At 47.0% G+C, this 12,066-nt stretch overlaps 1 protein-coding gene across 4 annotated transcripts in view; it reads left to right on the forward strand.

Annotated features, from left to right (window-relative positions):
* Nucleotides 1-12,066, forward strand: part of LOC131672143 (uncharacterized) — a 984,265-nt gene that overhangs the window by 557,567 nt on the left and 414,632 nt on the right. For all 4 annotated transcript variants that reach the window (XM_058949194.1, XM_058949184.1, XM_058949166.1 and 1 more), the window contains one exon: nt 8,074-8,351. In XM_058949194.1, coding sequence (XP_058805177.1) covers nt 8,074-8,351 — 278 coding nt within the window. The remainder of the gene's footprint in view (nt 1-8,073; nt 8,352-12,066) is intronic.

Below are 12,066 nucleotides of genomic sequence, written 5' to 3' on the forward strand. Positions count from 1 at the left end.
ATTCTGCTCGCGTAGCAGATGGGGTGTTCGAAACCGTCCGCGTCCTTCTGCATCAAACACGCTCCCAGCGCATATGACGACGCATCGCAATGGATATAGAACGTTTTCGCAAAGTCGGGTCTCGCCAGCACTGGCGCTTCCGTTAGCGCCTTGTTCAGTTTTTCAAATGCTTCGGCCTGCTCCGGTCCCCAATGCCAACGTTCGCTTTTGCGCGTGAGCTTCGTTAGCGGCACCTTCATTTCGCTCTCGTGCTCCATAAATCGCGCATACCATCCGCACATGCTGAGGAAGCGTCGCAGTTGTTTGACATTTCTGGGCTAAGGAAACTCAACTACCGGCTGGATCCGGTCTGCGTCAGGTCGCAGCCCCTGGCTATCCAGACGGTATCCCAAAAATGTCACCTCCGAGCATCCGAATTCACATTTCCCTACGTTTACCTCGAGTCCCGCGTTAACCAGTCTTTCCAATGCCCGCTCGAGCTACATCAGATGATCGCTAAAAGTCTCGGTCACGACTATCACGTCGTCGAGATATTTAAATACAAACGGCTCAAATTCCGGACTGAATAGCGCATTCATCAGACGCATGAATGTTGCCGGCGCGTTTATCAACCCGAAGATCATATAATTGCATTCAAACAGGCCCATCCCTGGAACCGCGAATGCCGTATACTTCTTACTTTCCTCGCTCAACGGTACCTGTAGATATGCATTTTTCAAATCGATCTTCGAAATAAATCGCGCCCCTCGCAAACGATCAAGGATCGCATCGATACTCGGCATCGGGTATGCGTCTGCCCTTGTCGCTTTATTCACCGGTCTCAGATCGATACACATTCGATTTGTGCCGTCCTGCTTCTTCACGATCACCGACGCGCTGCTCCAATCGCTAGTCGACCTTCGAATCAACCCGGATTCCAACCACCTTTTCGTTTCGCGACGCATAAAGTCCATTACTTGCGGCGAGTATCGCCTCAAAGGGGTCTTCACCGGCCGCGCACCCTGCACGTCTATTTCGTGCCGAATTAAATGCGTGCATGCCGGCGATTTCTCGGGCACAACCCGCCGCACTAGCTGCTCTATCACCTCGCGCTGCGAAGGTCGCAACTCAGAAAGTCCAGCGACCTCGTCCCTGACGCGAGCACGCGTGAATCCCGAGTCGCTCGGAAATTCCACCCTCTCGCGTTTCAACTCTGCAAACGAGTGCCACGGGCCATTCCTTATATGCCAACGCCCTTCCGCATGCTCCGTGCCAATACCGAAGCCCTCGATGATGTCCATCCCGACTATCATATCATACTGCATCGGCACGTCCACGACTCGCGTTTCTACCTCGCGCACTACTCCGTCAATTTCAATTCTAAGACGAAGTTTCCCTATAATTTTCGCTTTTGCTCCCGCGAAACCAAACAATGCCACATCGCACGGCTCTATGTGGTCCACAAACTCTCTTCGTACGCGCGATCCTACGATGGTCAGCATTGCACCAGAATCGTAGAGCGCATTATACGGTCTCCCCGCGATGTGCACTACCAAAAGCGCGCGGTTTTCCACGGCGTCCGCTTTCGGTTCACCCATGCACACGCGCACGCATAAGCGCGAGACTTCCTCGCTGACTCCAGTATGCGCGTTTCCCATCGATTCCTTACGCATCTGTTCACGCCCTGGTCCGCCTAACGCTCCCAGCAAAGATGCTTTTACCGCAACCGTACCGCTCAGCACCATGAATTCGTTTGACGAGGTGACAGATCGCGACGACGTCTCGTCTACACTACCAGGGTCGTCTACCTCTGGTCTCATGCCGTGCTGGCCCGGTCCTGCGGCTTGAGCCTGCTCCGGGCCTGCAGTACGCGCTTCGCACCTAGTCCCGGACTGCTCAAAAACCGCGTGGTTTCCACGGTTTCCCCCGAGTTTCGAATACCATCGTCCGTTACTGGCGCTCCCGTCAAATCCTTCCCGATTGACCCGCGCCCATCCCTCGGACACCCTTGAATATTCCCTCGGTCTGCATTCAGCGTTTGCGCAGCCTATCTCTCATTCTCACGCGTCGACTCGGTCTCACGCATCCTCAGCCACTGCTCGTTAAACCCAGTCCAATCGAACTTCTTCCTTATACTCTCCGTTTCGCGTCCTGTGTACTCGCGATATTCTGGAGTACTTGGCCGCGCACCGCTCGCGTCCTCACCTCCCGGATGCTCTGATCGACGTGTTTCAGTCAGTCTGCGGTACTCCCCGAGTCCGCCCTCTAACAGTCTATTAAACGCGATCTCACCCGGATGAAGTGCCCTATCATGCGACGCTACGCGGGGCCCGCTGGGCGCGCGGAGCCCGCGTTGGAGTTTCCCATCGCCCTGATCCATCCTCGGCATTCCGGGCATATTTCAAGGGTTCCACTATCCGAGCCGCAACCCTGACACCTTCGCGAGGCTCGCGCCCCCAACGTACACTTGTTGGCATAGTGACCAAGCCGCTGGCATTTATAGCAGCGCACCTTGCCCTTATCCTCGCCGCATCTCGCAGCTTGGTTAACACCCACGCTACCGCTTGCCTCAGCGGTTGCTGGCCCACCCGCGGCTTGTTGCGGAATCCCCGCATCCTGCGGGCTCGCGCACTCATATTTACGGTGTCCGCGCCCCCTGCATTTATAGCATACGCCCCGGAACGCTGCTCCGCCGGCTGCGTTACTCGCCGCCGGGGCTGCGCCTCCCGATGACCTCCCGCCGCGCGTCCGCAGCAGCCACGACAACGCAGCCAATACATCTGTCGGCAACATGTCCGGCGAAGCCGCCGGGTCCTGTTGTGACGGGCTTTCCTTGCTCGGACCTCCGTTGTCGCTTCCAGACTTCAACACCGGCCTTGCCGTCCTGCTGCGTTGACCTTTCCCATTCGCAGACTGGACAGACGCGACAGACTCTCTTACCGCGGGGCCCGCGTTTCTGATACCCGGTTTCACAATCTCTTTCGCCGTATTTCCTCGGTACGCTACCTCCGGCATCAATGATTCTTGCGGCGTAGGAGGCGGTCGATATACATAATCGATGTCGCGCCGACGTTCAAATTTTTCTCCCCACGCACGCAGCTCTGCCAACGTTTTGACCATCTTCGACCTGATAAACTTCCGCAGCGTCGGATATAGATTAACCTTTATCAGCTCGAGCTGTCGCCGCTCCGAGAGTCCCGGCTCCAGCCTACCCGCGATATACAGAAAAGCCATAAGATACTGGCCCAGCCGCTCACCCTCGCCTTGAGTACGGCGGCGCAGCGCGTCATATACGTCCTCGCGCGAGCGTCACGGGCAAAACTGTCGTCGAAACTCATCCTTAAATTCGCGCAGCGTTCGCCAACTCGGACGATTTGTCTCCCACCAGAGCATCATTTCCGAGCTTACGAACGCGGTCATCAAAGCCGACAACATCTCCACGTCGCGAAATCTATAAAAAGATTGCACTTCGTGCAGTCGCTGGAGGAATTGTTCCGCCGTCAACCCGCCCTTTTTAGTGAATACCACCGACCAGTTTTTCAACGCTGACACCGCGTCTGCCGGCCGGCCATCGATATAACGAGCTTTTGGCCTTCTTACGCACCTATCGTCATCGGAGTCATACTTCCACGCCTCATCGTCCTCGAGCGCTGAGTCATAACTCGCTTCGTCGGACTCTGACTGCTCTGACTCCTCCTCCTCGTCTTTGTACTGACGCATTTTCATCGCGGCATTTCCCATCGGTGCCAGGCGCTCATTCTCGCGCGCCCGGGTGGTCATCCGCGCAGACTCGCGCCTCGCCACGGGCCTCGCGTTGAGCGTTCCACGCGCCGGTGTACTGGTGTCTTTTCGGCCGCGCGCCCCCTCATACTTCAGTACATTATTCATCTCGCCCTGGCCCTCGATGTTTCGCGCTTCGGACGCCGGCAATGCCCCTCGCACTGGCCAATTAAGCTAACCGCGCGCCGCCATATCGACGGCTCCTGCCCATGAAAGCTCGTCGGTCGCTGCTGTCCGCGCACCCGCGCCGCCTCGGTCTGTCCGTCGGCGAGACCCTCTGGTCGCGCGTGGCCCACCGGTGCCGACCGACTCAGCGCCGACCTCACATTTGTTCCCAGCGGCTTCTCATTCGCAGTGATACCGTCGGTTACGCGAATACGCGTTTCCGACGGCTCCGCGTCGCCGCGTTGTGAGTGCTCGCCCATCGTCCGCCGCGCGATCACCGCTGCGCGCACCGCCGCCTCCCAAGCTTCCAACAACGCGCCATCCCGCGCCGCTGACGCGAGTGTCGCGTCAACGGTAGTCGGGATTTCACCCGCTACGTAGTCCTCTGCTTTTACCGTGTACCTCTGCTTTTACTCTGCTCCGATTCGTGGCGCGCACTAAATAGAAATACGCGAAATGCCCTATCCTGCACGGTCGCTGTTGTCCCTTCCGTCGCGAGACTCTGGGCCGCCATCCATACTAGCAGGTCGCTTAAGCGTGTCTCGCGCACGCGTTCCCATAGTTCCTTTATCTCCGGCGTTCTCATAACTCGTCGCCTAAAGGTTTCCGGTCGCGCGCGCGACTCCCCTGGCTTCGGCCGTTTCGGCGACCTTGCCAGAGGCATCGTCTTACACACCTAGTCCGGCGTAAACAAACAGACCCGCTAAGAATTGCTCTGCGACTCGCAACAGTTATCCGTGCGCGCGCTAAGTCTCTTAACAGCGATGACTTTGGTGCGAACACGCAACACAAAGTCTTAATCGCTTAATCCCTACAAACTTAAATTCAAACAGCCAGAAGTGATGATACCAATCACACGCTTCAATCACACAACAAACATTACAAACCAATCACGCACATTAGCCAAAACATCAGGCTCGCCTCGTCGCCCCGAACTCCAGGCTAAATTGCAAATTACCAGCGCTAATCGCGCAATGTAAACAAAGCGGCTCTCGCTGTTGCCCTTCTTGGAACGTTCGGACTCTGGCGTAACTCAAGCCTAGCGTGTTGACGACATAGCAACAAAGAAATTTTACTTTCAAAATACAATCCTTGCCTCTCTCAGCGTCTCACCGGTACTTACCCACAGCTCAGCGAACTGACCGAAAACGCACAAGTCGACCAAAATACCGCACCGCCTCTAACACAATGAAAACGCGATTTTCCCAACCGCAGTCGCGATCACCTTCACCTCCCGTCAAACAAAGCGATGCGAAAGATTCTCCCGCCGAAAGAACACAAGGGATGCCATGCAATGGGGGGGAATTATCCTCGAAACATAGCTAAGTGCGCCACTGCTATGCCCCCTGCGAGTTATTAACGGGTCCTTTTCCAATGAAGGAAGCCGGCGCTGACTTCCACAGGAGCAAACCTACCGCGATGACGGGAAAGGTGAACAGACAGAATCGAAATGAGTACAAAGAGGCGATCCCTTTTATTTACGCCAACAAAAGTTACAGCTACGGTTTCTTACAAACGCGCGCTCGCTCAATCCCCAGAACGCGACAGCAGGCGGCGATTAGGAGCGTGATCGCTCAACTATTATACGCGACAAATGTATAATATTTAGGAGCGGATTCGCTCAACTAATAACCGCGACAACTCAATTCGCGGCGTTGTACCGGGCGAGAGCTGGTACGTGAGAGAGAGATCCGCGAAATAGTGAGGCAACAAACCCACCGGGTGGCTCCTCCCGCGGCTCGCTGGTGGAAAGCCGACGACGGCGAAATCGCAGTCCGGCTGGCAGCGGGGCTCGTCGGATCACCGGCGGCGGCTGGTTGGCAGCTGGCAGCCGGGATCGGCTCCTCGATCGCCTTATGATGATCGCCGGGGGCTGCCCAAACAGCAGCCGGAGACTTGCCACACAAAGCCTTCTCTCGTCCTCGGGGTTCCTCTCACCAACTGTCCTCAATCTCTCCCGCTCTCATAATTCTCGCGGCGCGAGCCGCGCTTTCCGCGTTCCCGTCCATTCTTCTTCCTCTCTCGCTCTCTCTCACGCTCTTCGCGCTCTCGCTCCTTCTCGCACTGTCTTCTCCGTCAGTCGCGCTCTCCCCTCTCCAGGCCCTGCAACGACACGAGCGCGTGAATGCTATGTCAACCATAGCCACGCTCGGCCGCTACATCCGTGCGAGGAGAGTGCCGCACACAGGGCTAGCGAACATCACTATCAGCCCTGTCACAATATCGAAACCAAAGTCCAATCGTCCCAATGGAAGAGCCCAGATGAGCCAAGACCGAAAAAAGCACGCCAAGTTCGATCAAATGTCAAAGTTTTGCGCACTGTTTTGTTCGATTACAATGGCGTGGTGCATCAGGAGTTCTTACCATATGGACGTACGGTCAATAAACAGTATTATCTTGAAGTTATGCCCCGTTTGCGAGAAGCAATACGAAGAAACCGCCCAGAATTGTGGAAAAACAATTCATGGCTTTTGCATCACGATAATGCCCCTGCTCACTCATCTTTGCTTGTGAGAAATTTTTTGGCCAAAAACAACACCACAATCATGCCTCAGCCACCATTTTCACCGGATTTGGCCCCATGTGACTTTTTCTTGTTCCCAAAACTAAAGAGACTATGAAAGGACAGAGATTTGCAACGATTGAAGAGATAAAGACTGCATCGCTGGAAGAGCTCAAGGCTATACCGAAAAGTGCTTATGAGAAGTGCTTTGAGGATTGGAAAAACCGTTGGCATAAGTGTATTGTATCTGCGGGGGATTACTTTGAAGGGGACAACATAAATATTGATAAATAAATAAATATTTTTTCTTAAAAATACAAATTCACCTTACTTTTTGAACACACCTCATATAGTAGATAATATGCTTTTTCTACGCATCATTGAAAACTCGTCGAGCGCTATTTGATTCACATGCAATCTCTCTCTCTCTTTCTCCGCATTCTTTTACAGTCTCATGTAGGAATAGAAAAAAGCTGTTTTTTTTGAATTTTTACCTTCGTATCTACTTAGTGACAAGGCGTGGCCAAAAAAAAACTATGTGCGAAAATTTTTGCCAACAGCAAAACGCTTCGAAAATCCAAAAGATAAAGAAGAAAAATAAAAAAATTGATATGAGATCTCCGTCGCATAATGCAATATTTGAAAGGAATGTTTTCGGGAGACGCGAACGCTTCAACGATTAAATAATGTCCTGGGCGTAGATACTGATCGCACACGGCACTTACGTCAGGATGAGGATCTAGACGGATTTAAACATAGTCATACTCAATTAATGTTACACCATAAATGTGTGCGTGTGTTGTGTGTGTATGTGTGAGAAATAGAGAGAGAGAAAATACATGAAACTAACTTGTGCTTCGCGTCTCTGTCTTTACTATTTGCTGTTACGATTGTTGTCATTGCTGTTGATATTGCTATGAAATGACCGCTGACCTTGTCCATGTAAGCCCCGGTTATCACCTAAATGCACCGGTTCCGGTTTCTGCGATCGACGGAGTTCTACCTAGTCATCAAACACAGTCATGAATGCTTAACGCATTCGTATATCGGACATATATCCACAAAAAAATAATATCCTTTTTGGGGATAGAGGTGTACCAGAAAACAAACGAAAACGGAAACAATCGAAAACTGTTGATGAATAACGTGCGTGGATCGATGCTCCAACCGTTACAACCGAGTTCTTGAGAGTTACAGTTTTGTAACTGTAACTCTAAATAAGTATCTATAAATATCTCTATCTGTCCTGCGTTCGAGCTTGCCTCAATCTTTATCATCTTCTTCTCTTTGTCAGCCACTTTTAGCTCCATCATTCGCCTCGTTCGCCCCACCTCAAATGAGAGAGAGAGAGAGAGAGAGAGAGAGAGAGAGAGAGAGAGAGAGAGATTTAATTCGTTTGTTTTTGTAGTGTATTATAGTTTTTAATATAAATTGAAGTCGGATTCTTTTTCTAAAGTTGTTTCTATAATCAGTCCTACAACGGTTCAACTTCTTATTTAATTTACATAATGCCTTTTGTTCGTAATTTTGAGATTTGAAACTTCAATTAAATTGTATGGACTTCGAAATAGTTTAAATCATACAAAATATACTTCCAATATTTAAAAAAATATTTTCAGTGTATAATTTTCATTTAAATTTTACAGATTTCCATTGGCACAGAATTCCTGAGAAATCAAGCTCATGTATTCATCCACCATCTCTAAGTCCACCACTGAGTGCCCCGCCGATATCCATGACTTTGAAAAATACTGTAGTAGAAGAACACATAAGTAAATCTAACGCAAAGATACAAGAAGAAGAGGATGATGACGTTTTTGAATCTGAGACTGCAACATTAATAGATAATGAAACGCATATAAATAAACGAAGATGTCAGTCCTTGAGTGCATTACAATCAAAGGAACCACAGAGTCCAACAAAGGTAAATACATGCGTGCTTATTTATTATTCCATTTACATGTAGACGTTATCAAAATTTTGAATCTTAATACTTGTAAAATCAAGAATAATTTTTCATAATTAATAATAATTTTTAAAAGTTATACGTAAAAAGGTACAGCATTCTCATAAAAAACGCTGTTCATCATTAGCTTATGGCTTCGTTTTATATATTTATTGATGTTAATTAACTTTTGTTTAGAAGATTTTCATTCTCTTTTCAAATGAAAGAAAGCTGTTGATCCATGTTTAATAATTTAAGTGTGATATTTATATCACTCTTTGAAGAAGTCATTCTAACTTCTAAATTTTCTTCTAAAAATGGTTTAATTTTATTCAATAAATATGATCATCATGTTATACATCTTGTCAATGATTTTTTGTCGACTTATACACGTCGTAACAAAATTAACGCACATCCTACTTCCGATAAAAAATTACTCATTTCCGAAGGTTGATATCTCAGGTGAAAAAGGTTTTCAGGGGATCTAGTTTTTTTTAATGAAAGGAAAATGTCTCTACTTTAAAATATTGGTACTAGTTTTTCAATACAACGCAACCTTAATTTATGCGACCTTAAAATTCAAGATCATTTTTAAACCTCAAAATTTGTAAAATTTTGCAATGTATCCAGGCGTACATTATTTTTTCGTGATAATTCTGATCACTGTACCTTATAGTAAAACTGATTTCCTATAATTTTACAGAATATTTCATTTTTACGATTTTTTTGACGACTTGGCAGCATTTTAAACAATATCTTCAAAAGCGCTTTTTTGGAAATAGGCAAATTCATATCCGAGCTAAACGAACATTACTTAGCGTTACCCGATAACCACCACGAGGAGGTAGTCGGTTGGACTGAGTTATCATGTGTGTGTATCCATACGTATTTGTATGGGTGGATGGAGTGACCCTTAAAAGGTCCGATTATTAAAAAAAATCTAATATCTAGTGTAGCCGCCTTAGCGTTGAATAATCTTGACTAATCTTATCGGCATATTGATACAAGCTCTTAATCTATCGTGGGGTATCTCGTCCTAAATTTTATTCTAAGCTATCCCTAGTTCTTCAAGATTTGCGAACTATCTTTTTCTAATATACAAACGTCATCTACCATGACCTATACGTACATGTTCAATTGGATTGAGAACTGGACTGTTGGATGGATGCGGCAATACCTTAATGTGGTTTTCTCGAATATAAGTCTGACTAATTCTTGCAGAATGAGTTGGTCTATTATCTTCTATGAAGTCATAATTGAGTCTATGCGGCGATTTATTAGAAGAATATGAGGCTCCAAAATTTGAGAAAAATATGCAAATAAAAAAATCCTAGTCGGTTGGACATGGTTTGGATCGAAATGATCCGTCCTCTGACGCCAGATTTGTATTCGAGTATCAATATCAAACAGGCGAAATACAGCTTTTGAAATAGCAACAAATTGTGAAGAACGAATTTCATCTAACGAAGGCATTTTTATTGCATCAAAAAATTGACTTGAACAGTTATATATTAGAAAAGTTACAGATACTGCCATAAAATCCGTAACCTTAATCAGAAAAATTTTACAATTATGCATAACAGTGTTTTGGTAGAATGATAAAATGATGGTGATAAAATCAATACGGTCAGAGATGATTTTTTTTTATGTTACTGTTATCTGACAATACTAGCAAACAATAAATAATTTCGTAAATTTGTACAGTTTAAAAACATAACATAATAGAAAATAAAAATTACAAAATAATAATGATTAAAAATTTTTTAAATTTGTTTTTTCCAATAAGCTAATAACCTAGTAACACATATAATAAGCTAAATCTATCTGACTACTTCCTCGTAGTGCCTATTGAGTAACGCTAAAGTCAATGATCATACTCGTTTAGGTGATATACGGATTGTCTAATCTTCAAAAAAAAGCTTTTAAAACGCTACCAAGTCGTAAAAAATCGTAATAAGTGAAATCTTTTGTCCTGTAACGGAGAATTTCGGCTAGGCCGATCTCGTCTGTTTGGCTCTCGCAAATGTCCGTGCGCCGCGCCAGGCTGAGAGTTTGTGCGTTTGGTACACACACTCATGCTTGGATCTTTTGTTTACGAGGTGCTGAACACGGGTCGAGCTGACGACTGGAGCGATGCAGATGGCGCAGAATAAGAGAGATATAGAGAGAGAGAGAGAGAGAGAGAGAGAGAGAGAGAGCGCTCGAATTGCGGATCGCCACGGAAAATTCGGGGACTCTCTGCTAAGCTAGGAGCAGAGGAAGTCGCACGCGCGGATAAAACCGAAGGTGACGGTTTTCCGAAGTTGGCCCCGCGACCTCGTCGACGTCGTTTCGTTTTCGGAAACACGCCCGGTGCACGGACGAGTATTTAAGTGTGAGGCTGGGTCGCACACAGCCGTGTCCCGATGCGCGTGCGTGCAGTTTTGACGTGCTGCAGTACCGAGCAACAGAGGTGCAACGAAGACGACGACAACAGCAATCATCGAGCGAAACAACGGATTGGGGCAATAATATTGTGGAGCGAGTGAGAGGACGAGTAAGAAGACAAACAGCTACGACAACAAACATCAGTAAGACGGTCAGCGAGGAGCACACCAGTGACGTCATACTGCGGAGCGCTCTAGCCGTCAGAGAGGCTGAAGGTCGAGGTCGGTGCCGCGTTTTTCCTCTTGTTTCTCTCTCTCTCTTACATGTTTGGGCGCCAGCTTATGGCTGGTAGCACGGCAGACCTGCTGGCAGTTTATCCGTTGGTAGTTTATCGGCGGAAAGTGTTTGTCCGGCATATATTATAACATTCAGTTTTCACAAAGGAATCGGCAGGCTGACCAGCCACCGATTCACCTTCGCGTTCGCGTTTGTTATTGTGCCGCTCGTAGTGTATAAGTCCGAGGTCGCCATATTGTAATCGATTGTTGACAATTAATCGACTACTGTGTTAATCCGCTGTTGTGTTTATTCGCCACTGTATCACTCCACATCCCGATCTTGAATCTGTGCGTTTAACGTAGTTATGCTCGACACGATATTCAGTCGTGGGTATGTCTTTTGCTTCCCGAATCCCCGAATAAATAATTTGTGCGGACGGTCGCGAACAATCCAGACGGGTACTGCCGGAATTCTCCGTTACAGTCCAATAATAAGATAAAAAGTTGTACTTTAAGGTATAATGATCTGAATTATTTGGAAAAATTTACCTACGCACAGGTGCATTACGAAATTTTATAAATTTTGAAGTTTGAAAATGAGCTTGAATTTTAAAGTCGCAAAAGTTAAGAGTTAAAGTTACACTGAATCGAAAAACCTGCATCAATATCTCAAAGTAGAGATTTTTTTTTCGTTTAAAAAAAAAACTTGATCTTCTTACATTCTTTTTTACCCGGGATATTAACATTTGGAAATGAGCAATTTTTCATCCGAAGTAAGTTGTGCGTTAATTTTGTTGCGAAGTATTCATCTCTCTGATATATAGACAGAGTAAATATGTACATATTTTGAAGTATCCATTTCTCTAAATCTTATTAATCTAATGGTAATTTCAATTAAGAAAGTGTTATCAAACTAATATCCATGGTGTATTTCTCGATCTCGGAGATTCCCCTCAGAATAAAGATCTGATACATTTTTCTACATTCGATTATAAGTCATGTTTGGAACTCTCAGATGTATCCTTGTCCTTGTTCTCGTATTATGTATT

This window comes from Phymastichus coffea, unplaced genomic scaffold (assembly GCF_024137745.1).
Source record: "Phymastichus coffea isolate CEN01 unplaced genomic scaffold, Cenicafe_Pcof_1.1 PCOF00011, whole genome shotgun sequence".
Classification (NCBI taxonomy): Eukaryota; Metazoa; Arthropoda; class Insecta; order Hymenoptera; family Eulophidae; genus Phymastichus; species Phymastichus coffea.